General features: G+C 37.8%; 1 protein-coding gene across 1 annotated transcript in view; it reads left to right on the top strand.

The window, feature by feature from the left end:
- SPATA6 (spermatogenesis associated 6) overlaps nt 1-27519 on the top strand; it is a 144246-nt gene that overhangs the window by 64891 nt on the left and 51836 nt on the right. Inside the window, exons 8-10 of the mRNA XM_034655606.1 lie at nt 1739-1826; nt 10148-10188; nt 24200-24384. Of these exons, the coding sequence (XP_034511497.1) occupies nt 1739-1826; nt 10148-10188; nt 24200-24384 (314 nt within the window). The remainder of the gene's footprint in view (nt 1-1738; nt 1827-10147; nt 10189-24199; nt 24385-27519) is intronic.

The following is a 27519-nucleotide window of genomic DNA, read 5'->3' as shown; positions in this document are numbered from 1 at the left end:
CAGCCCCTGGCAACCACTAATCCGCTTCCTATATGGGTTTTCCTCTTCTGCCTTTTCATCTAAGTGGAATCATACAATATGTAGATTTTCCTGCCTGGCATTTTTTATTTAGCACAGTGTTTTCAAATGTCATTCATGTTATAGCATGTATTAGTACTTGGTTCTTTTTATGGTTGAATAATATTTCATTGCGTGGATATATACCAAATTTTGGTTATCCATTCATCTGTTGACGGACATTGGGCTGTTTTTACCTTTTGGTTCTGCGAGTAGTGCTTCCATGAACATTCATACGCAAGTTTCCATTTGAGTACCTGTTTTCATGCCTAATCGCTTTAATACCTAGGAGTGGAATTGCTGGGCCATGTGGTATGTCTGTGTTTAACTTGTTGAGGAATTGTCAAACGGTTTTCCATAGTGGCTGTCCCATTTTACATTCTCTCCAGCAACGTATGAGGCTTTCACTTTATCCACATTCTCACTAATACTTATTATTTTGTTTTGTTTTCTTTTTATTATAGCTATCCTAGGGGGTGTGGATTGGTCTCTCATAATAGCTTTTTTTTTTCTCATTATGGTTTTGATTTGCATTTCGCTAGTAAGTAATGATGTTGAACATATTTTTATGTGCTTTTAGCCATTTGTATATTTTCTTTGGAGAAATGTCTATTCAAGTTCTTTGTCCATTTTTGGGTGTTTTTTTTTTTGTCTTTTTGATATTTAGTTGTAAGTTTGCTTTATATATTTAGGATTCTAAATCCTTATCAGGTATGATTTGTAAATATTTTTTCTCATTCTATGTCTTGTCTTTTCACTCTCCTTTTTAAAAATTTAATTTGCTTAAGTTGTGGTAAAGTATACACAATATAAAATTTACCATTTTAACCATTTTAAGTGTATAGTTCAGTGGCATTAAGTACATTCACATCATGAGGTGGTATCTCTGTGATTTGATTTGTATTTCCCTAACAATTGGTGATAGTGAATATTTTCCCTTGTGCTTATTGGTCACTTGTATATCTTTTGGAGAAATGTGTTTGTAAGTTCTTTGCCCACTTTTTAATTGAGGAGGTTTTTTTGGGGGTTGTAGAAGTTTCTTTATATATTCTGGATATTAATGCCTTATCAGATAATTCTTTGCAAATATGTATGTTTTTTATTAAATGATTTGCTTTTCACTTTCTTAATAGTGTCCTTTTATGTACAAAGTTTTTAATGTTGATCAATAGAGCTATCTTTTTTATAGTTTATATCACTCTTTTTTTCTTTTTCATTAGAAAACATGCTTGACTGTAATAATCTGTGAGCTATAAAGCACTGCGCATGCTGGGCTCTGAACACAGCCAAGTAAAGACACTGTTTGAATTCAACATCTATCTAAGTAGCAAATGGCTAAACTTGCTTTTTAAATGTGGCAAAATAGATCCCTCTTTTTGTAGCTTTGTAACGGAAAGCCCACTAGGCAGTGGGGTAGTGGACATTTCAACTGTGAATTTGTTAATTTGAAAATAGACTCAAATTTATAATTAAAAATTTCTGGGCTTTAATTTCAATTTTATTTTTAAACATGAACAGCAAAATACTCACCTAAGCTCTGGCTTCAGAACATGCCTGAACCACACAGGTGCTATCATGCTGATCTGATGACTACAGTCTATGTACTTGAGTTGATTTTTTGGTGCCAAGAGACTGAAAGAACATTTAATTTCTTTTTGACTTTGAATCCTCCTCCTTCTAGGTCGACCCCCCAAGTCCCAGGGCTGATGCTTTATTTGGATCTTCTGGCAGAGACTGTGAAAGAGATGGGTGGTCCAGGATGCACAATGGTAAGTTCGAAGTTGTGTCTCTTCATTGCTTTAGTTGCCTTGGCTACGGTCAAGCCTTTCACTTGGCATCAGTGAACAAAAATAGGTTCTTTGCCATGTTATTGGTTAATAAGGCACAGTGCTACTTTTTACAACTTGTGGGATACTCGTATAATAATGGGTAAAAATAATAGAATTTCTGTGCTGCTATAAACTAATCTCCCTCTTTGAGATTCAAAATACATAGTAGCATATTAAAGACTGGTTACCTTCTAGTGAAGAAAAAAAGACAACCTGATTTTGTTTTGCTCAACAATTTCTAAATTTATTTGACTATGGAACCATTTTCCTACCTTAACATATACTCTTTAATTTGTGGATAGGCTTTGGGAAACACCATAGTAAGAAAGAGTTCAATGTTATGGGTTTTGGACATACATTTACACATATATTTGAATACTTGCTCTGTCACTTGTTCATAAATTGGGCATTCTTGAACAAACCATTTTAACTACTTTGATAATTAGTAGATTAAAGAATGGAGATAACATGGCAAATATGACCATGTAAAATGCCCTAGCACACAGGCCTTAATATCCACTGTCGTTATAATAATACTCACATTTCTGAAAAGATAATGTCCTTTAAGATTAGTTTATAAGAATCTTTTTTTCATCGTAGGCCCTGGTTCTAATGGTTAGATAAGTTATTAAGTTCAATCTGAAGATGACTTTTATGAGGAAGATTAAGTAGTATTATACGATTAAGGATATTTGAGTGTCAATATCTATAATCATTGGTTAGTCGGTTCAGCAAGCATTCCCCTGCAGCCTTTAAGTTAATTCACTGCACACTGAGAAAGGCACAGAAGAAGAAAAATGAGACAGTCAGAAAAACACAGTCATAACATGTCTCCCATCTCTTTTCATTTCTAAACTGTAGTGTAGAATTTCCCTTTTTTTAAATGGGGAAATGAAACATTCTTCTCCGAGAACATGCAGAGCTTGTGTTCATTTATTTTGCTTTTTTAGCATTAGCAGGGAGATAGATGTGGTAATCAATAAGTCTTTTATAACCACAGTAACAGATTATATGAAATTAGGAACAGATGTTTTACTCTGTTTCCCTCTTGGAAGAAATTTATGGACATGGAAAAAAAGGTTTAAGAACAAGAAAATCGAAAATAACTTCAATATAGATATTCCTTTGGAAGATGTTTTTGGCATGCACTGAAGTGTCTGATTTCTTTTGATAATTATTATGTATTTGCCAGCAGAACTGTTCGAGTTTCCAGTAACTTGATCGCCGCAGTCAGCTACTTATGTGGAAGTACGATCAGAGAGGTCGATAGTGAAGTCTGCTTTTTTTCTTTTAACTTTTTATTTAGACATAATTTCAGACTTACAGAAAAATTGAAATAGTATAAAGAATTCCCTTATACCTTTCAGAATCCACAAATACTAATATTGTTTTTCCCTCTTCCTCAGTCTCTCTCCCCCCCCCCCCCCCCCCCCCCTCTGTGTGTATGTTTGTGTATAAACTTTTTTTTTTTTTTTGACAAGGACATTGCTGTGGACAGAATTGTGTCCCGCCAAAAGTCTTAAGTTGAAGCTCTAACCCGAAATGTGTAGTATTTGGAAATGGGGACTTTGGAAGGTAATTAGGTTTAGATAAGATTAGGAGGGTGGGGCCTTCACGACAGGATCAGTGCCCTTCTGAAAAGAGAAACCAGAGCTCTTGCCTTCTCTCTCTGACTCATGAGGACACGGGCAGAAAGTAGCCATCCTCAAGCCAGAACTAGAGCTGTCCACAGAACCTGACTACATTGGCACCTGGATTTCAGTCTGCTAGCCTCCAGAACCGTTGTAGAAACCCCCCAGTCTATATGGTATTTTGTTATGGCAGCCCGAGGACACTAATGCAGATATTATGTGATATAATTAAGAAAAGCAGAAAATTGACAATGATATAATAATAATAACTAATCTATAAACCTCAGATTTGCTGCTCGTCCTCATAATATCTTTATAGCAAAAGAAATTCCACATGATACATGGCCTCCAGTTAACATGTCTCTTTAGTTTTCTTTAAAATGGATCAGTTCCTTAATCTTTCTTTGTGTTTGACGTTGATAATTTTGAAAAGTACAGGCCGGTTATTTGGTTGAATGTCCCTCAATTTGGGTTTGTTTGATTTCCCCTCATGATTAAATTTAGGTTATTCATTTCCCCCCGGAATAGAACAGATGTGATGTGTTACTCTCAGTGCAACATGTCAGGAAGCATGTGATGCTGCTTCGTTACTGGTGATACTCATTTGCTCATTAATTAAGATGGGGTCTGCAAGGTTTCTCCAGCATGAAGGTGCTATCTCTTCCCTTTGTAATTAGTGGGGAGATACTCTGAGACTGTCATATCCTGTCACTCCTCAACTTTGACCCCTTTAGCATACAGCGATGATTCTTGCTTGAAACAATTTATTACTGTAAAGTTTGCCAAATAGTGATTTTTTAAAATTCTGTTATTTTGTACATTTATTACTTGCCCTTCTACTGTAAAGAGTTTTTCCATCTCATTTCTATTCTTTGACTGCCTTTTTTTTTTTCCTGTCTAGCAATTGGGTGGGTGTGTTTTGGGGTTTCATCAGCCATTGATAGATGTGGGAATTTCTTACGATAGACTCTCTTATGATAGAGTGAATTTTCATTAGTGACTATCTTACTTTAATGGAAATTCTTAAACCTTTTCTTGCCAAATTATCCTGCCTAAAAATTCTTAAGTTTTTATAGGATTTTTATAGGACATCATTTCACCACTGTTGACTATTTTAGTCATCATAATAATCACATGAAGATGAATTTAACTCTATTTGATCAAAAAAAATGACAGAGGCCTAGACAGGTTAAGTGGCTTGTTGGAGCGTTCCAGAATAGCCCTGGTTAGTCTGGGGTCCAGCGCTTCTCGCCCCAACTTCCTTCCTCCCACCCCTCTCCTCCCACTTTCTCTATTTCCACTTAGATGTATTTTTTTTAAGATAATTTTTTCAAGCACATTTTCTTTATCTGGAATTTTCATGGTATGTCATTCTAACTGTAATTTGTACAGTCCTTTTGAAGAGATCCAGCAAGTCTTGTGCTGCAAGAATGTTTGTAAGCTTTATCCAATCGTTGGTGTTTTTTGAAGAGGAAATTGAGGGCATCATCCTGGCCCCTTTTTTATTTGCTTAGAATATGAAAAGATGTTAGATTCTGTCTCCCCCTTGGAGGAAACTTCTTTTATTCCCTTCGTTTTGAAGATTCTTTTATGAGTTTCATTTCTACCTAAGATTGTAATCTTTTATGAGCTTACACTAATCTCTTTGTTTGGTGGTTATTGTTTGTAAAGTAAAATAAATTGGAAATTGCATTCCAAACCCTAATATGTCATAACTCGAATAGAGAACAATAAATGGTAATATTTTACTATTCTGAGTAAAATAGCGTATAGTCATTGTATATATGCTTATTAGCAAAATATCTTATTTGTTTCAGCTTTTATTTAAATGTGTGCCTCATCTCATAGAGCATGGGCAGCTGAGCTGTGTCATTTTCAGGAATTCCTTTTTTCGTTTCTTCATTTCTCTATTATTTATTAAACATTTTTAACAACTTTAGTAAGCTATAATTTATATACCATAAAAGTCTCACCTGTTTTGAATACACAACTGAAGGATTTAAAATACATTTGCACAGTTATAAAATCTCCACAGTCTGTTCTTAGAACACTTTTATTATCCAGAAGAGTTTCCTCGTACCCATTTGCAATAAATCTATATTCCCACCTTGAGTCCTGGATTATTTCCACTTTTGGCCATTATGGATGATGCTACTTTGAGCATTTGCATTGAAGTCTTTGCATAGATATGTTTTTATTTCTTTCGGATACCTAGGGATGGTATTGCCAGTTCATATGCTAAATTTATGTTTAGCTTTTTAAAAAATTGCCAGTTGTTTTCCATATGGCTCTACCATTTTACATTCCCGCCAGCAGTGTATGATGGTCCGGTTTCTCCACATCTTTGACAACACCTTTTATTGCCTTTATTTTAACCATTCTAGTGAGTAGGCAGTCCTGTTTCACTGAAATTTTAATTTACATTCGACTAGTGGCATTGAATGTTTTTTCATGTGCTTATGAGACATTAGTTTATCTTTTTTCATGATCATCACTCTTCAGTCACTGATAAGTTTGCTGTTTGCTAAACATCAGACAAAAAAATAGGGGGAAAGTCTGAGACTTCTGCTGATGAGACTTCAGACAACAATAGAAATAAGACAGATGAAAACATCAGAGGTCGGAGGAAACAGTTTCTGGTGAAGGTATCATAAGTGAGCAAGAGATAGAGAACACATGTTATATGTCTTTCCTTTTTAGAAGGTGGGATCCCCTAAGAAATATTAAACCCTGCTTTTATTTTATAAAGCTGGACATCTTAGCTTTGCTTCCAGTTGTAGGGACTGGCAATATAGCAAATGCATGGCTGCGTGCTCCATGACGATTCACAGGAGAGCAGTGGCCAACCTTAGGATGTTATGTGGGCATTAGGATAGCAGTAGGGGGGGCGCCTGGGTGGCACAGCGGTTAAGCGTCTGCCTTCGGCTCAGGGCGTGATCCCGGCGTTATGGGATCGAGCCCCACATCAGGCTCTTCCGCTATGAGCCTGCTTCTTCCTCTCCCACTCCCCCTGCTTGTGTTCCTTCTCTCGCTGGCTGTCTCTATCTCTGTCGAATAAAAAAATAAAATCTTTAAAAAAAAAAAAAAAAGGAATAGCAGTAGGGTAATTGCTGATAAAGGACTCCAGGGGTATACTCTTTGAAGGTTCAGAGGTACACACATTCATCAGCAGGGATGTTTTGCAATAGTAGTAGCACTCACTACTAGAATGGGGCTCAATTCCTTGAAATTATGATAAAAAGGAAGATGATAGTACCCTTCAAGGTAGAGTACTGTAGAGGTTGCCAGACTAGCGATTGATTCATAGAGAACACACGTTGGCTGCGATCGTCAGAATGGGGCTCAAGAATTACTTTGATAGAAAGAATGAGCTGATACAGGGATGCTAAGTTTTAGATTAAAGCTCCTTAAGTCCTTCTTAGTTAAAGGTGAGGATTGGTCCTTAAGGACTGAGTCATATTTGAGCCTGTTGGGTGAGGGTCAACTGTGGAAAGAGGAAAGATGCAAAGGCTCTAAGATGTCAGACTACTCCCAGCAGGAATGGTGACCTTTGTACAAAGTGGATCTTAGTTTCTATATTAGATGGTTGCTATGGAAATATTTTGATGACTGATAGCCACATTTAGTTTAGGTTAGTCCCTACTTGATATTTGACTAATTTGATTATATATCACATCCATTTTGTTAACAAATCCAGAATTTGATGTCATTTTTGAGACTAAAGGAACTTCCATTCTCTTGTGTGAACTAATCAAAGACCTTAGTTCCATTACTTTTTAGCTATATACGAGTCAGCTTCCTGAAATGTAAAGTAGAAATAACTGTTCATCTTATGTGTTCTATCAGTCTGCTCAGGCTGCCATAACAAAATACCATAGACTGGGGACTTAAACAAGAGGCTTTTATTTTTCTCATAATTCTGGAGGCTGGGAAGTCCCAAATTGAGGTGCTAACAATGTAGGTTTCATTCTGAGGTCTCTTCTCTTGACTTGTAGAAAGCTGCCATCTCCCTGTAAGCTCACGTGACCTCCTCTTTGTGTACACATGGAGAAAGAGATTGAGAGGGAGGGAGAGCATGGGAGCACATGTGCATGTGCAGGTCCTCCGCTGTCTCTCTTTAGAAGGGCGCTCTTTCCATCACGAGGGACCTGTCTGCATGACCTCATCTAATGCTGATTACTACCCAAACGTCCCATCTCCACATACCATCACTTCGGGGGTTAGGACTTCAACATATGAATTTTGGGAGGAGATGAACATTCGGTGTGTAACACCTATTCTATTTCATGAGGTTATTAGAGAACCAGGTAATAGCTAACATTTATTGAATGTGTTTTCTGCTGGCCTTGATTCTAAGTGCTAATATTTCATTGGTTACTTACAACAATCAAGAATTTTAGATACTATTATTTATCTCCATTTTGCAGATCAAGAAACCTGAGATTTAAAGAAGTGATTAAGGTCACATACACACACACATGCACGCACAATCTGAATCACCTCTAATTTTTCTTCATACTTTCTTAAGTATGACCTATCCATTAAGGCCCAGGTCAGCTTTCTCCTCCTTTAGGAAGTTTTTTCTGATTGCCTTCAATCTTGAGAGATTAATCTCTGATATGACTTTTTTGAATAGCATTAATTGCCTGTACCATTCTGATTTAGCCGCTTCTTTTCTGCTGCTGTTATTCAACTTTGTATAACTTAACCAAGGTAAATTACAAGCATATCATGAGCATGGGCCATGACTTTTTTCTCCTTTATCTCCTGCTTTTAGAATATAGTTAGTGAGTAATTATGGGTAAGGGTGATTAAGTGCAAAACATTGGGAACCTCAGTAACAGCTGGATTTCTAAAAATAAAAGAAAATTATAAATCTCTCTGTGTTAGGATAAGTTTATAAATGGTTTATGGAAAGCAGAAGACATACTGGCGTTTTAATATACGGATACTTTTAATATTACATTAGCTGCCAGAAAGAATATATACCAAGTGCAGAAATTATTACCTTAATTTTCAAAGTTAGCACATGTGGAGAATTGGGTTCATTTTGCCCTTATTTCCGCTGCTGTGGCCATGCTGTACATTATTAGACTTTATGGAAGAGGAGTTGAGCTGGGATTTATTTTTATTTTTAATTTTGAAAAGCACTTGAAATAAGTTGAGTCTTACTGAATTAAATGGTGAAGCCAGCCTTGTATGAAAGGCATTAATGTTTCAGCTGTTCTTGTAATGGTTCAGGACACCAGAAAACAAACAAGATCTTATGCCATAAAAGAAAGGGAATTAATTGATTGATTATAGACTATCCTAGGTCTCTATCTATATAATCATTTCTTTCTTTCTTTCTTTTTTTTTTTTGATAAGGTGCTTTGGGAAAGTAAAATATAGAATGTTAGAATGCTTTTAACTAGAGTGTGTGAGGAAGTAGAATTGCAGATTATGGTTCCGACTTGCTTGAATGTCAATATACAGAGATTATAATACTTCAGTGTTGCATGGAGCACTGGGTGTTATACGCAGACAATGAATCATGGAACATTACATCAAAAACTAAGGATAATACTGTATGATGACCAACATAACATAATAAAAAAATTATTATAAAAAATACTTCAATGTTGACTTTTAATAATGAAGAAAACCCAAAATCTGCATCTGCAGTATAGTGGTCCTTACCCCAGGAGAGAGTTAGGACAGTTTTATAATCCACTTTGTTACAGATACTGTGCTAGGAACTTTCATAAGCGGTATAATTTAATCATTACTATGACTCTCTGAGGCAAAGTAGGCATTGTCTTCATACTTTTAAAATGAGGAATGAAACACAGATTTATTATATAACTTGACCAAAGTAATATATTTGTTAAGTGGTGGAATCAGAAATTGTACCTAGGCCTGTTTGACTTAGAGCTTGAGAGTAACTGTGATGATGAAGTTAGTAATAGTAGCTAACATTTATTTTATTGCCTTATAGGTAATATTTCATATAATATTTAAAACAACTTATAAAAGAGGTACATGAGACAGATGAGGAATCCAAGATGTAGAAAGGTTAAATAATGAGCCCAGGGTTATACAGGAGTTCCTGGGGGCTGGACTGTAGTACGGATCCATTTGTCAGCAGGGCCTATGTACCTATGCGACCACACTCTGAAGCTAGTCCTGTTGCCATCATACTCACTTGACTGTAGTGAGGACTCACAGGAATGGGAACACATGCAGTTTGGCAATATCTATCAGATCTATATATTCAAATTATATTTCATCATAAACTGGTTTATCTACTAAAGATTATCCATTTCATGTAGGCGAATTGCTCAGCAATAAAAAATTGTTCGGTCTATATTCTGATATCTCCAACTCTAATGAAAATAGTATTTGTGAAAAAAAGAAAATAGTATTTGTGAAATCATCTCATTACTGAAGAACGGATACAGATTTTAGCTTGTTGCATATCATATTTACTTCTATGGCATTATTGAGGGATTTTAGGATGTTTCTGAAAGCTGCTGTGTGAAATTATAATCATAGAAACAGAATGATAGCAAAAACCAGAGATAAAACCAAATTTTCTTCTTTTTGATATGAAAAATTTATAATTTAATTCTTTTGTACATGCTTTTTCAGATCATTCTCATCTTGGCTGCTACCGACCCAAGGATTATAAGGTATGTAGTATAGATTACAGAATGGTAATTGTCCTCGCTTTCACATGAAAGCGTATGGTACGTTTCTTATATATATGGTCAGAGATTATCGTAATCATTTAGTCAAGAAAATGCACAAACAATATTGTCATGTCATGGAATATCGTTATTTTGGCTACAGTGTCGAGTGGTAGAATAGCACTTTTCATTGAATGTCTTCCTACAATTTGCGTCTTTTGATTATTCATTTAGATTAATTACTTATTGAATGTGTTTGTGTATGTGTATGTGAGAGAGAGACAGAGAAATTGGTTGTTACTTTTAGTAATACCTTGCACAGTACCATTTTTTACCTTCATTCATAGAGCATCCTCATAATTTTTACAATATCTGTATACAATTTATGCTACTTTCTTTAAATTCACCTTTTTATTTACTGCTATAATGAAGAAAAATCAGTATCCTATGTTTTAAATGGATGATAGCTCTAGAGGATACAGTGAAAACAAAACAATGTTACAAAGTTCTGGCTAGATAATTGTTGTTTTCCAAAGGCTCTGAGGCATGTTCTCTATTTCTTAAAATGAGATAAGCAACGATAGAGAGGCGTAGGAGGCATACCAATAGCTAACTGAGGATTTCTGACTGAAAGAGAATTGAAAAGATAATGCATTTTTCCTTTGTAATTCAGTGTTATTTAGTATATGCCCTTGTGCCATGTAAAATAATCCTGTGTATCATCTAAAATCACTTTGGGTACCATATTAAATTATCTGCCTTACCGCTAGTAGTTTGTGTCCTCCATTTTGAGAAGCATCACCTCAGAGTTTGTCTTTTCTGTTCCTCAGTGAAAGCTTTTTGATAAGGAGTGTCATTGTATTTGAGAAAACAAAACAAAAACAAAAAGCATAGCTTTCCTTATAATACCTTTGCTTATTTACTTGAAAACAATCTGTTTTGTGTTTACTGGCACTGAACAGCATAGTTTGAGTACTTTGCTGTGCTCTGAGCATGATGAAAGAAATATGGAACAGTTAAGTAATGAATCAAGGCACTGTATGACTAGGGGCTCAAATCTAACAGAGTATCAGAATTATCTAGGTGGAACTTTATAAAAATTCATTCCAGGTACTAAATTAAAATTGTTGAGAATGGAGAGTGGAAATTTTTTCATTTTTAACACATTTCCAGGTGATTCTGATGTATCTCTCTTGCCATCTATCCAAGGGTTGGCATTTGAGAACCTCTAGTATGAACTCTGAGTGTAGCATTTGTATTAGTGGAACTGTCCCTTGTGTATTGTGTGTCTATGGTTGTGCCCTTGTTGAAGGCTGCTTCTAGAGCAGCGGGTGCTTGGCATAATTCACTTGCTGCAGACCTGTCCTATTATGTGGAATGTATTAAAACACACACACACACACACACACATAAGCACCCTGTTGTGTGTAATACGTGTGTGTGTGCACACACATAGGTCAAAAAGCATAATATTCCTTATCTTGCAGGGAAGCCACCCTACTTGGTCTACCTAAGGGATAAGCCTGTCTTTGTACATTTCCTTCAGGTTACTCTTCACGATTTATAGTCACATATTTATTTTCATCTTTATTTGCTTCTTTGTTTAAAATCTCCTTTTTTTTACTAATCTCTAAGTTCCAGGATGGTAGGGACCTTATTGGTCTTGCTAATTGATAATTGCTAGTGCCTAGCATATTATCTGATATATGGTGTGGATTCCTAATATATGTGTATTGTGTGAGCGAATTTTTTTTTTAAGATTTATTTATTGAAGAGAGAGAACAAGCAGGAGGGGCAGAGGGAGGAGAGAGAATCTCAAACAGACTACGCTGAGTGTGGAGCCCAACTCCATCATGACCTGAGCCAAAATCAAGAGTCAGACGCTTAACCAACTAGGCCACCCAGGTGCCCTGTGTGAGTGGATTATTAAGAGAAAACAAGTAAACCAACTATATAAAAATACAGAATGGAGAGCCAGGAATAAACTTTATAGGACTCTAATCTTTATCCTAAAGTGACTATAATCCAGCTCTGTGTTGGCTGGTCCATTTATAGATAGTTGTATATATTTACAACCCTCTTTTCCACATGAATTCTTTGAAAGAACTGAACTTCTACCCATCTTTAATTCTGTCCCACTCTCATCTCTGGATTCTTCACTTTTAGGGTTAGAGTAGAAGTTGATCATTCATACTACCCTTGTAAGGCAGTGGGTGGTAAGTAAACTCACAGGATTATTTTTATATTCAAGGGGTAGATTTTCATTGAAATGCATACATAGGGGTGCCTGGGTGGCACAGTGGTTGAGTGTCTGCCTTCGGCTCAGGGCATGATCCCGGCGTTATGGGATCGAGCTCCACATCGGGCTCCTCCGCTGTGAGCCTGCTTCTTCCTCTCCCACTCCCCCTGCTTGTGTTCCCTCTCACTGGCTGTCTCTATCTCTGTCGAATAAATAAATAAAATCTTTTTAAAAAAATGAAATGCATGTATAGCCTTGAACACTGCTATCTTCTCTATGGAAAGAATAAAGGATCTTATAGACACATAGTAGCTGGTTAATAAATATTGAGGCAGTAGAACACTAGGATTTCTACAAGGAAAAAAAGTCATAAAGGTGGGAGTACTTGCAAAAAAATTTCTGGAAAAGTGGGACTGCCTGAATTCTGTTGAGAAATATATTTTGCACAGGCAAGAGAAGGAAAGCAATGTAAAAAAGTCTTGGGATTTGGAATAAGTACAGTGTCCTGGGAGAAAAGAGAAACTACTAGTTTCATATGAGTGGAGGTTAAGTACTGAGGGATAGTGCCTTTTTAACATCCTTACTTTTCTGTTTTTCCTACTTCTCCTTACCTATCGTGTCTGCTGCCTCCCTTTTTAAGATTTGTAGTTGTTTGCTCATTATCTATTTTTTTGGCCAAACTCAACTCTCATTACCCTGGATGCCTTATAAGCAGCTGTTCTCATAAATGCTTGTATTCTTTCACTTCTTTTCTGTTCTACCATTACCCCCCGAANCCCAACCGCTACGCCACCCAGGCGCCCCAGGGAATAGTGCCTTTTTAACATCCTTACTTTTCTGTTTTTCCTACTTCTCCTTACCTATCGTGTCTGCTGCCTCCCTTTTTAAGATTTGTAGTTGTTTGCTCATTATCTATTTTTTTGGCCAAACTCAACTCTCATTACCCTGGATGCCTTATAAGCAGCTGTTCTCATAAATGCTTGTATTCTTTCACTTCTTTTCTGTTCTACCATTACCCCCCGAATCATTAGTGGCTCCTCTCCAATATATGTAGTTCCGTATGCCTGTGTCATAGGCATTCATTTAGTACATGGGTTCTCAGTGGGGATTGTATCACTCTCCCGGTGGCATTTTAGACATTAACAGGTAGCATTTTTACAGTCATTTAGGGGAAGTACTCTTGGTTTTTAATGATCAGGGATGCTAGATATTCTATAATAATGGGACAGTGCCAAACAGTGAGGAGTTCTTATGTCCTGCATGGCTTTCAGCTGTCTCACCAACCATAATGAAGGTGAAAAATATGTTCAGAATTATTAGAACCATTCTAACTCTACATAAAACACAGAATACCTTTACATTGTTTTGAGATGCATCATATATTATAGGAATACAGGTATATTATAAGTCTTCTCTTCTGTTTTGTTAAAAATATATGGTGTAGTATTACGCTGTAATGGAGTATACGGCAGCTCATTTATTTTCCTGGTTTTCTTGTATGGAATGGCTTATGACCTTACATTTTAAAACTCCAAACTGATTTGTGTAAGTGAGTGCAAGCATCCATTATGTTTTCTAGAGTAGTCATACTTGAGCATTTATGTACTGAGGTGCATATTTTCCATGTTCCATTAATTTCTCTTTATACTACGGTTAAGACAATTCATTGATTTTTAATACATTTCATTTCAAGATATAAAAGAAGGCAATACAAAATAGTTGTTTTTAAATGAGGGCTGTCTTAGTTTGGGCTACCATAGTAAATACCATAGACTGGGTGACTTAAACAAGAGAAATTTATTTTCTCACAGTTCTGGAGTCGAGGAAGTACAAAATTGGGGTGCCAGCCAGTTTGGTACCTGGGGAGAGCTCTCTTCCCAGCTTGCAGACAGCTGCCTTTTCACCATGTCCTCACATGGCAGAGAGACAGAGAGTGCGCGAGAGCCCAAGCTCCGGTGTCTGAGAACAGTAAGCCTTTCAGATTAGGACCTCACCTCTATGATCTCGTTTAACCTTAATTCCTTACTCCACATACAGTCAAGTGGGAGTTAGGGCTTCAATATACGAATTTTAGGGAGACACAATTCAGCCCATTGTAGGGGCTTTGGGAGTGAAGGTTGAAAAATCAATGATGCCATGTGTACTCAGTGTATGAATAAATGAATGGATGTACATCTAATAACAGCAGAGTATGTCTGGAAAGATTTATAGAACCCATTTTACCTGGGCCTTTATAAAATATACCCTTTCTAGCCTCAATTTGGCCTCAGGGCTGCTTGATCATTTTGTTCTCTGGTTGATTCTGTAACACACGGTCCAACCGAAGTTCTACTTCTTCTCCTCATTTTCTGTATATAACGTCAGATTCTGCTCCGTCAAAGAAAATGTTAGTCAGTTGTGGATGGAATTATCCTCAGTTATCTTCATCTCTGCTTCAATCTTTCTGTTAATCTCCACTTTCTTTTTCCTTCTGCTCTGCCTTCTTAATAATGTTAACACCTTGTTTGCATTTATTTATTTATTGGTTCCATCTCTTTTGACCGTAAACATAAGAATAAAATCAACTTAAATTCGTATAATGGGTTCCAATATTAAAGCTTTCCATACTGATTATATCACTGGATTATGTGCAGCCTTATAATTGAACAAGAATTTTTATCCCCATCTTAAAGGACAGAAAACAAATTCTGCAAAGCTCCTGGGAAAGAACACACCTCTCAGTCTGCATCGCTGTGTCTGCATCATCCTCTCTTTCGTCCTTCCTTTTATTGCTAGACATTCAAATGAACATTGCTTCCACGTGTTCATCCATTACTTCTAAACTATTTGGGGAAAATGAAATTTATGAGAACTCTCAAAACTGAGAGTCCTTATATTTCTTTAAAAGAGATAGGAAACCACCTTCGTGGAAGTGGAGAGGCAGACCTGGTTTTAGGCAAAATTGTGAAATACATTGGAATATATGGCTGATTTCTGGTAGCCTTACATCACTTTTAGCATCTCCGCATGCCTAAGCAGTTCCTTGTTACACCGAGTGCCTCTTGGACTTAGCAGAATACAGATTTAATGTGTCTTCCTAAACTCCCGAAAGTAAGTGTAATGTTTTGTTCATTTATCCTCACTTGCTAGCAAGGTGTATAGTATCTGGTGGACACTTACATAACGTTTGAATTTATGAATAAATATCACATCAAAGTCAGAGTTTTCTGCTTAGGCTTTTGTATTCCCTGCAATTTAGTTGTTCCTGCTGCTCCTGTGCTTACACACTCTGTTCCCATTACGTCATCACTGTCCTTCTCTAGGTCATGTCTGTATTTCTACTTCTGGATTCTAACTCACTCAACGCAATGCTAGATGTTCTGAAACTTTACTATTTCAGTGTCTTAACACAATTTAAGTTTGTCATCAGCAGCCCGTGCATCTGTTTCTTAAAAGCCTGGCAGTGACCTAAGTCACTTCTTATATTCTGTTGACAAGAATTGATCACATGGCCATATCTAGAAGCATGATAGGAGAGAGGCTAGCAAGTAGAGATCCTGGTTAGGCCGCTGATTCCCATTAATCTTATACTACATAAGAGGGGACACAAATTTTAGGGGACAGCTAACCATATCTGACACATTCTGCCCCTCTGGCCACCAAACATCTTTGCGTACCTTTCTTCCCTCACATAGAACATTCTCATGTCCTCCTCAAGAAAAACCATTCGAAGTTCCATGCAGTCACGAGTCTAGCTTGAAGGCCAGGATCTTTGGGTGTTGGATGGCCAGTCGATCAGATCTGCATGGGGCTTCTTATGACCCAGTGACCTGTGAATTGACGTTCTGTCTCCCCTCTCTCACATTCCCACCCTACCTGAACCCCATTTCTAATATACCCTGTTAGAGCAGGAACAGGATAGCTGGGAAAATGGGTTACTTGGAAGAAGAAGAACTAGAAGGTAAAGAGGAATCATCAGTCTGCAGCAATGCTGAATCCTGCCGGGCGAGCTGTGTGAACACCCAGCCGCCCTGGTAGCAGAGGAGTTCCTTTGCATAGACATGGCTGATTATGCTGCTTAGAACAGTAAGTGTATGATTTAGAATTACAGTGTGAGTACATGGAAGCAGCTTGACTCTAACTGGGCGGGGGCACAGACCTAAAGTGAAGCAAACACACAAGTCTGACGTCGGCCCGTGGGTTGCTTGCATACCTTGTGTTTTGGGCCCCAGCCTGGTAGTTGTCTCACATGGGAGACCTGACAAATCTATAATTCTAGGAAGATGGAGGGTTTGGAAGCAATTTCTCCTAGAGGTGTATTTTCCCATGGAGAAAACAAGGAAAAAACTGAAGACGTTTTCATGATATTTTGACAAGTGACACAGGGCAGAGTTTTTACTGTAAAGACTGTGGTGTGCTAAGAATATCAGAGCCTATTCACCCATGGGCCCTACGGGTGGATGGATTTGTAGGTTAATGTTTGTTCATTTTCCTGTGACCTTCCTCTTCTAGACTCACAATAAAAAGTTACAAAGATAGAGACATATTAGTTTTGTTAATGAAAAGACAGACTTCCACTGGGGATATGAGCTTTCAGGCCTGATCACATAATGAAACAATTACTAAAGGGTTCTGCATTCCTAGAAGCCAAAGTAAGCGTTTGAGAAGTTCAGCAAAAGGAAGTCAGAGCCCAGACTCAACACCAAGGTTCACTAATCTCACTGTGTAGTCAGAGAAACTCCCAGGAGGGACGCTCAGGAAGTCTTAGAAAAATACAATTTCTGTGTTGAAGGTCTTCGCTGTGGCAGCAGGGGCATGTCTATTAATATCTTATTGGACTTCTAGAATTGTCTACTGCCTACTCAACAAAAGACCACCACAGTAACTGAATAGTCTGTTGACGTCAGGCAAAGCGGGTTTACGCATAATGCAGTCAGCGAGAGCCACCACGTCAACAGACAGAGTAGTAACTCTGAAAGGGGAAGGTTAAGGGCAGACACTTAGAGGGTTTTGGGGTCTGAGCTCCGGTGTTTTAAGGTAGGGCTTTTACTGAGGGAATCTAATTGACAAAGTGTGTGATATAAAAGTTTAGGATTAATGGACACAAAGATTGGGTCTTAAAGCAAGTCTCCATAAGTAAACAGTTTATTTGATAAGGAAGGATTTGTCCAGTTAAGTGATCTGTTGTCCTGAGAAGGGAATTGTTTGCCCAGATTAAAAATCTGTTGTTTCGAGGAGGAAGCTGATTGATGATTGAGCAGACTGCTATTTAGGTAAATGATTTATGGGAATGTCCTAAAGCAAATCATGGTTATTTACTGGTTTGTAGCAGTATTTTCTTGGGCAAGAATTTCCTTGAATTCATGGTAAAGTCATGTTCAGGTAGGTGGAACCTCAGTTCTTTGATCTGATAGTAAGCCATGTGAATGCAGGTGGTCTCAGTTCTCATGTGTCTCAGTAAAGTCATATATGCTTTTCCATTAATGTGTTACACAATGTTGTTAGATCTATTCCTAGAAAACTTGTAGTTTTGGTTCTTACTGTAAAAGAGTCTTTTGTGTAAAATTACCTTTTCGTGTGTTTTACTGCTGTTTAGGTTTGAGGTTGATTTTGGTATAACATTCTTATCATAGATATTCTTGAATTTTTTAATAGAAGAAACTGTATCATCTGCAAATAATGAATTTTACTTCTGCCATTCGAATTATTTCTTTGTCTTGACTGACTGGAATCTTCAATACAGTGTTGAACAAGAGTGGTGATAGTGGACGTGGTAGAGACATTTATTGCTTATTTGCTATTCATGTCCTCTTCCATCTTTTCAAGCCCTCTTGCAGGTACATAGGGCCTACTCTATCTGGGCTCTGAAGGAAAATTATGTGGATCCCTTTCAGGGTGAAGCTTAGATGAATTGATATGAGCTCTCTCTCATTGCAGTGACAATTAGGACTCATGTTCTAGGTCATACAGCTGTAAGTTCAGTGTGCTTCATCCAAACAGTCCTTGGACAGTTTTGTGAAGTGTAATTTCTCTTGCTAACCTCTATCACTATAAAGCACAGGGAAAAATGAACCTCTATTATGTTAAGCCACCGATTTTCAAACTTAATTTGCTACTGCAGCATAGCCTAATACAGTGTGCCTTCTTGTCTTGATCCTGTCTTTGATAGGATCATGTCTAAGGTTTCACACATATGAATGTTATTTGCGGTAGATTTTTATTCAATATCCTTTAACAAGTTAAAAAAGTTCCTTTTGAAATTCCCTGTTTGCCAAGAATATTTTTATGAGCGGATGTTGAATATTATCAAATGCCTTTTTTTCAGCATCTATTGAATAGATTAATAGATTTTCTAATGCTAGCCTATCCTTGTATTCTTTGAAAAGACCCAATTTGGTCATGTTATATTCTTTTTCTTTAATGTTACTACATTTAATTTTTTAGTATTTTATTTAACATTTTTTTCCATAGATGGTTTCTAGTGAGGGTGGTCTGTAATTACCCTTCTACTATCCATGAGTGGTTTGGTGGCATTATTGTGATCACATCATAAAATTAATTGGAGATGTCTTTCTTCTTTGAGAACAGTTTGTCAGTTTGTTCCTGAGCTCTGTATTTTGGGTTGTTAGTAAATCCGATTGTGAGATCATCTTCTGTGAGACTTTCCTTTTAGGCAGCCTGAGGGGCTTAGGCTCTGGGAATTTTCTACTTGGGAGATCTGCCATAGCTCTGTCATATGTCACTGGCCTGAGACCCCCTTACTTAGTAGCTGTTCGACTTTGCTACAGTTTCCTCTGCTGTGAAGTGCAGAGAATAAAAATATCTACCCCATTAGATTGTTGTGGGGATTAAACAAGTTATTTATGTAAATGAATAGAACAGTGGCCTAAGAAGGGACACCCCCACACACACACATACACACAAGGACTGATTTAAGGAATTACTTATTACTTTCATTGCATTATTTTGGGATTTCTTCTGAATTCTCCAGTGTAAAGAAAGTACATCTTTCTAAAAACAAACCAGGTAGTTGAGTGTATGGATTTTTAAATTAGATAAGGTAGGAATTGATTACTCACTTGAAATAGGATTCACTAAGGAATATTCTTGGCAAAACTGCTTCTCTCGTTTTTTTTTTTTTCTTTTTAAAGATTTATGTATTTGAGAGAGAGCACAAGCGGGGAGGGGAGCAGATGGTGAGGGAGAGAGTGAATCCCAAGTAGACTCCGACTGTGGAACCTCCTGTTGGGCTTGATCTCATGACCCTGAGGTCACGACCTGAAACCAAAAGTTGGAGCTGAACTGACTGTGCCACCAGGTGCCCCTGCTTCTTCTCTCTCTTTTGAATGAGAACTGTACTTTCTTCTTATCATCCTCAAAGCAGTACCTATACTGCACTTTTTCCCTGCACTCCTTATTCTCAACTACTTCCCAGCTAATTCCATTAGAATTACTTGTATTTATTTATTAAATTTTATGCTCCATGACAAAGGGCAAGTTTTAGAGCGTGTGTTTAGTACCAGGCACTAGGTAAGCTTTCAGTAGATATTTGTCAGATAAGTGAATTTCCTGTTTCCCATTATACTTAGTAGTTAATTCTTCCTTCCATTAATTAGATCTTGAAGTTCCTGTGAATATAAAATGTTATGGCCATTAATATGATTTATCAGATTATCATGTAAACATCTTTTCAGGAATCTTATTTCATGAGTATAGTATACCAAACCACTATATATCACAAATTTGAAAAGTATGTCATTTGCGTAATTACATTTATGAAATTACAATTAATTTTATGTATGAAACTTTTCTACTTATAACAGTTTTAGATTGGTTTAAAAATACCAAATGTTTTATCTTGATACATTTTAACATTTGCAGTCCTGGAATTGTTACATATCTTCGGTCTTAGAAATGGCATTTAAAGAACTATTTCCGTAAATGTAAAAAAAAATACCCTTTGTGCTGAAATATGAAGATTGCTGTAAACAGACAACATAAATATCATTCTTTCTCGTAAACTATGCCCTCTGCTTTGTGTTTTCACTGGTTTTACCACATTTTTGTGGCAAACCTGGAAGATTATTTGCCCGGTTTATAGATAAGGAAACTAAGGCTTGGAGAGAAAATGACCTGGTCAGGCAGAGATTTGAACCCAGGTCTTCGGACTGTAAGCCAGTGTTCTTGAGGAACCATCCAAGAAAGGAACTCTTCTGTAATGAGCCAAAGACATTAATATTCCATTTGATTTCTGATGTGAATAAGCAAGCTGTGGAAAACTCATAAGAGCTATGGAAATATTTCTTAAGCTTAGGCTTAAGACTGGAAGTTTGAAGTGGATTCTTATTAAAGCCCCACCCCCCTCATTATATCTTTCAGTCCTCCATGTAGATATAAAACTTTAGAAAACAAATATTTACTTTAATTCCATGGAAAGAGTACATCCTGGCTGTAATCCCATTGCACAGTTACTTATTATATATCTATTTAGTTCTAATTTCCTTTCTCTTTGTTTTATCAATACTTGTTTTTCATGTCTGCCATCATGGGTTGTAACTTCTTTGTGGTCTTATCTGTGATTGCTGTCGCCTACCTTGTTCACTACTTTATACATAAAATATGCTTAATAAATGTTGAATAGTATTGAGTTACAGCATTTAAAGTTCTCTAAAATGTGCCCCTCTCTACCTCTAAGACATTCTCTCCTATTGCTTTCCTATAGAGATAGATTATCATACTCAGTGTTCATCTCTTCTTGCGTCTTTTCCCCCACTCTGAATGCCCTTTCTCTTTCTTTACTTATGGCCTTGATTCCAATCCCACCTCCTCCATGAGACTTACACCATTCAGACCAAAATCGTTGACTGTCCTTCTGCATTATTGTCATTAGGATGTATTTGACACAGCATGTTTCCTCGTCAGTTATCTCTGTGTTTATGCTGCATCTCATCTGCATTGTGCATTCAGATCCCTGTACCTCTCTAGACCTGAGTGTTAGCTAACATGTGGTTCAAAAGATTCTCAGTGAATATTCTGATAAACAGAGGAAAAGGCTGTGAAAACATTGCCGACTAGTTTGGGGAAAAGATTTAATAAACAGAAAATGAAGTGTTCCTAGCCAACATGACTCAGTTGGCATTGAAATTGATCAAAAGGGGCACCTGGATGGCTGAGTCGATTGGGCGTCTGCCTTTAGCTCAGGTCATGATCCAGGGGCCCTGGGATAGAGCCCTGAGTTGGGTCCCTGTTCAGTGGGGAACCTGCTTCTCTCTCTCCCTCTGCACCTCCCCCACTTGTGTGCTCATGCTCTCTCTCTCTCTCAAACATATAAATAAAATATTAAAAAAAAAGAAATTAACGAAGAGAAAATAATCTCTCTAGCATAAGCCAAGGAGCTCCTATTTGGTTATAACTCTAGAAACAGCATTAACAGCATTTTTCTTTCTTTCCTGTAAGTCTCTTTTATAAATACCCTTACATTTGTTGACCATGGACCTCTTTGATCTTTTTTTTGACATTCACTATGCTTTTTCATTGTCTCTGTGAACAGCTAACAGTGGAACAATTTTCGATTTTCTATTCAATCTAGATGACATATTTCTTGGTCAGTTATTTGGGGCTATAACTGAGCCATTTGAATCACGTGCTATTTGGTTCTGGGATGAAAGTTTGATTCTCTCAGCTTACTGCTGACTCATCGCATGTTGCCGTAATTCTGGAAAGCAGTGGAAATTGTGGTAGCATTGAGGCAAAAAATTGTTTTGGACTGGTAGTTTAATAATAAATGACTTATGTTTATTGTATAACTAATTCATATACCTACACATTCTACAAAATACTTGAAATTGTAGATCTATAAGATAGCTATCATTAACCTTATTTTACATATGGGGAAATGAGCCTGTGAAAGATTAGGTGTCTTTCCTAAAGATCAACTTGACCTCCTTAAAGGTCAAATATTTATGAAATCATACTGCTATAACATTGGCTCATAAAGGCAGGGACTTTGTTGTGTTCAATGTCATAGTCCCAATACTTAAAATAGTGACTGGAGGTTAAATATTTACTAAATGAATGCAGTTCCCCTCTCATTCTCTCTTGAACTCAACTCCAGATTATCACTCCCATCACTCCGTCTGTGCTACTCTTGTTGTTACTGATGACCTTCCATTGCTAAAATACAAAGGGTCCATTCGCAGTCTTTTCTAATTTGATTTATCAGTAATATTTAATTTAGTTACTCCCCTTATTCGAAATGCTTTCTTCAGTTGACAACACATTCTCCTGTTTCTTCCCCTTCTTCCCTGGTCACTCCTTAGTCTCATGTTTCCTTCTCATCTCAGCCTCTCTGTAGTAGAGTATTTCCAGGGCTCCGTCTTCAGATGTTTTCTTCTTTCTATTTATGCTCACTTCCTTGGTGATATCATCCAGTGGCCTGTCTTTAAATACCATTTGTATCTTTATCCTGGACTCTTCTCCTGAATTCTACTCTAATATATTGGGGGATTAATAAATTGGTATGTGAAGCTCAGAATGTCCAAAACCAGACTCCTAACATTTACTCTTCCATCCTTCCAGTTGGAAGGGTGTGACTAAATCATACAAACTCAGCTCTTCAGGTTGATTAGGCCAAAAGATTGGTGTTATCTTTGACATTCAGTCTATCAACAAATCCTGTTGGCTCTATCTTTCAAATGCCTTTTGAGTCTGATCACTTTTCACCTCCATTGATTATCACTCTGACCCAATCCATCATCCTTTTCCATATTTTATTGTAATCATTTCCTAGCTTATTTCCCTGCTTCTGCCTTTGGCCCCTCTATAGATAGTTCTTAACACAGTAGCCAGGGAGATCTCATTTAAAAAAAAAAAAAGTCACAGAATAGAAGCCTAAAGCCTTAAAATCTACCTTTTTAACTTCATCACCTACTATTTAGTTCAGCCTTGTTGTCTTCTTTGCAATTTCTAATGCACCCTGCCACGCTTTCCACCACACCCCACCCCACAAGTTCTTTACATTTATTTTTCTCTCTTTCTGGAATGATCTTCCTACAGATGTCCCCGTGACTTAGACCACTCTTGTGGTCTTTACTAAGGTCTTCAGGCCTTTACTCCTTAGGTCTTTACTAAGACATTCTCTTTCTCTGTGAGGTCCCCATTGATTATCCTATTTAAAATTGCAGCTCCTTCCCTTCATACCCCTCCCACACCACCCATCAGCACTTATTTCCTTTCCTGCTTTATTTTCTTCTCATGGTATTTACCATCCTTAGACATACTATATATTACCTGTTTATCTTGGTATGTGTATGTTTTTAAAACTCTTTCTCCTTTAGAATGTAAATTTTATTAGAATCAAAGTTCCACATAATAAGGATAGGAATTTATTAATTTTTCTATCCTGATTTATTCATTTGTCCCCAGAACAAATGAATCAATGAATGAGTGTTAAGATAGAATTCTGTTCTGATTGGCCTCATAACTAAATTGGACTATAATTAGTTTCTGTGTATTGTCCTTTGTTTTCTATGTGCACCCCTAACTTTACCCCACCACTACTGAAAAGCCCTTGGAATTGATAAAGTTTTATAAATTTTAGACATGTGGAATGAACAATCCAGATGTGTTTAATATTTAATCTTACAGTGATAATGACTGCTACATTCTGAAATTTACCTTCAAATGTAGCTGTGGCATTATACTTTTTAAAAAAACTCTTACAAAGGTTCTAAGGTTGTATGTATGTATAATATTACCACATTTATTATTTATATACAAATACAATTTTTTTAACAGGTTATCAGGACACCCCATGGGAGAGACTTTGATGAGCCCTTGGAAAGGTGTGATGAGTATTTAAGCTCACGGTCATGTAGCAAGCCCCAGCATTCAGCAAGGACCTTACCTGTCCATTCAGCACCCTCAGCAATGCCGAAGCATTCTCCAAGCCCTGTGTTAAATCGAGCTTCTCTCAGGGAAAGGTAATGCTTAGTCTCTCTTTCTGTACTGATTTTTTGAATAATCATCATTAGAAAAGACAAGGAGGTAATTACATTTGTGAAATAATTATTCATACAAGTATAATTTGGTTTTAAAAGGCTTACTTTTTGTTTCAAATATATTACATATTACATAGTACTAGATACTCCTCCCCCACCCAGCGCTCTTGAAGTGAGTTTATTAACTATTGGTGAGTTTATTAATTAGAGTCACTTTAACCCTAATTAAATACTGTAGTTCATAAAAGTGAAAAATAGTGCATGATGGTTTGTTTTCAAAAGATTCATAGGGATTTAATATTATGGACATGGCTAATGTATAAAAATAGCCTAGGTTATACTTTCCTTTTAGTGGTAATGATGATGCCATATATTGTTGGTATATGGTACCTGATTGCCTCAAATAACCTCTCCCCAACTCCCCAGGAGACTCTTAACCATGTAAAGATTCCAACTGTCTCTCTAAAAAAGCTTTGGCAACCAAAGTTAGACACTTGTTATAATTTGAATGTGAAAGAAATAATTTCTCTTTATCTATTTTTGTTGTTGTTGAATTCAAATTGAAATTCCTTGCCTCAGTCACTAATAGTAACATAGAAAACAGAGTTGTCATAAATTAAAAAAAAAATCCTAGATGGTTTAAAAATTTTATAGAAATTTGAACATCTAAGAGAAATGCCTTCAACAAATAGAAATAAAGTCTATCTTTATGGATGGATCAAAAAGCTAATGTAACACACTGAATTTGTACAGCTCATTACAACTGTCAGACCTGACAAAATTTAAGCTAACTGTAGAGTCTATCAAAAAGTTCATCTCAAAACTGATGATTTGAGCAAGAGTATCAGTTTGGAAGCCATATTAAAACATCTCTATTCTGGGCATTCGGGCGCCGGGAAGCGGTAGCCACCTGCACTGGGGACCGGGCGGACTCGCGGACTGGCACCCGCGAGAGAGCAGACTGAGACAGTGAGCCGGGGAACGCACGTGACCAGTCTGAAAACCGGAGCTCCAGAGTGCGCGTGAACCACACTGAAACGGAGCTCCGGAGTGTGCGGAGCGGCTGGTGGCTGGCGGTGTTAGAAACACAAAGGACAGAGACGTGCCAGCCCTGGAAGTGAGGGCTGGGACGCCGGCTGTGGGGCGCACATCCCGGGACGCTGCAGGATTGAGCAGCACCAACAGAAACGGAGTTAAGGTGGCTAGAGGGGCCCAGTGGAGAACCGTCTGCGATCCCTCTGTTCTGAGACAGAGGCTGAGATTCGGCCACTGCTGCTCTGACTCTCAGAAGAGGCACCAAACCGCCAGGGAAAGCCGGCAGAGAACAAACGTCTGGAAATACCGGCTCACAGTGTGCCCATCCCCATCCCCCCTCCCAGCGGACACGGAGACTTCTACCCAAACAGGGTTGCCTGAGTATCCGCGTGGCAGGCCCCTCCCCCAGAAGTCAGGCTGAAAAATCCAGAAGCCCACATCCCTAAGGTCCCTATAAAACAAGTGCGCACTGCCTGGGTCCTGGTCAATAATTTGGGCTCNCGGCTCACAGTGTGCCCATCCCCATCCCCCCTCCCAGCGGACACGGAGACTCTACCCAAACAGGGTTGCCTGAGTATCCGCGTGGCAGGCCCCTCCCCCAGAAGTCAGGCTGAAAAATCAAGAAGCCCACATCCCTAAGGTCCCTATAAAACAAGTGCACACTGCCTGGGTCCTGGTCAATAATTTGGGCTCTGGGCAACCCCGCAACCTCTCCTCATCAGAATGACAAGAAGGAGAAATCCCCCCAGCAAAGAAAAGACAATGAGTCTGTGGCTTCTGCCACAGAACTAATGGATATGGATATAACCAAATTATCAGAAATGGAGTTCAGAGTAACAATGGTCAAGATGATGTGTAGACGTGAAAAAAGTATTAACGAAAATATTAATGAGAATATAGAATCTCTAAGGCCGGAAATGAGAGCGAATCTGGCAGAAATTAAAAATTCTATGAATCAAATGCAGTTAAAATTAGATGCTCTGACGGCCAGGGTGAATGTGGCAGGAGAACATATCGGCGAATTGGAGGATGGGTTAGTAGAAGAGAAAGCTAAAAGCTCAAAAAGATCCAATCTCGGGGCGCCTGGGTGGCACAGCGGTTAAGCGTCTGCCTTCGGCTCAGGGCGTGATCCCGGCGTTATGGGTTCGAGCCCCACATCAGGCTCCTCTGCTATGAGCCTGCTTCTTCCTCTCCCACTCCCCCTGCTTGTGTTCCCTGTCTCGCTAGCTGTCTCTATCTCTGTCAATAAATAAATAAATAAATCTTAAAAAAAATAAAAAATAAAAAAATAAAGTTTNAGAAGAAAAAAAAAAAAAGATCCAATCTCAAGAATGTAGGTTATGGGAGATTACTGACTCAATGAAACATTCCAATGTCAGAATCATCGGCATCCCCGAGGGGGTGGAGAAAAACAGAGGTCTAGAAGAGATATTTGAACAAATTGTAGCTGAAAACTTCCCTAATCTAGCAAGGGAAACAAGCATTCGTGTCCAAGAGGCAGAGATGACCCCTCCCAAGCTCAACCACGACAAACCTACGCCATGTCACGTCATAGTGCAGTTCGCAAATATTAGATCCAAGGATACAGTATTGAAAGCGGCCAGGGCAAAGAAATTTCTCACGTACCAAGGCAAAGGTATCAGGATTACGTCAGACCTGTCTACAGAGACCTGGAATGAGAGAAAGGCTTGGGGGGGCATTTTTAAAGCTCTTTCAGAGAAAAACATGCAGCCAAGGATCCTTTATCCAGCAAAGCTGTCATTCAGAATTGATGGAGAAATAAAGACGTTCCAAAATCGCCAATCATTAACCAATTTCGTAACCACGAAACCAGCCCTACAGGAGATATTAAGGGGGGCTCTATNGTTAACGGGGGTTCTATAAAAGAAAAAAGGCCCCAAGAGTGATACAGAACAGAAAGTCACAACCGATACAAAGACTTTAAAGAGAAATGGCATCATTAAAATCATATCTGTCAATAATCTCTATCAATCTAAATGGCNCTCAATAATCAGTCTCAATGTAAATAGCCTAAATGCTCCCATAAAACACCACAGGGTTGCAGATTGGATAAAAAGACAT

Source organism: Ailuropoda melanoleuca, chromosome 2 (assembly GCF_002007445.2).
Source record: "Ailuropoda melanoleuca isolate Jingjing chromosome 2, ASM200744v2, whole genome shotgun sequence".
NCBI classification, from domain to species: Eukaryota; Metazoa; Chordata; class Mammalia; order Carnivora; family Ursidae; genus Ailuropoda; species Ailuropoda melanoleuca.
The sequence above is the reverse complement of the archived record's forward strand: the minus strand, read 5'-3'. Positions and strand labels throughout refer to the sequence as shown.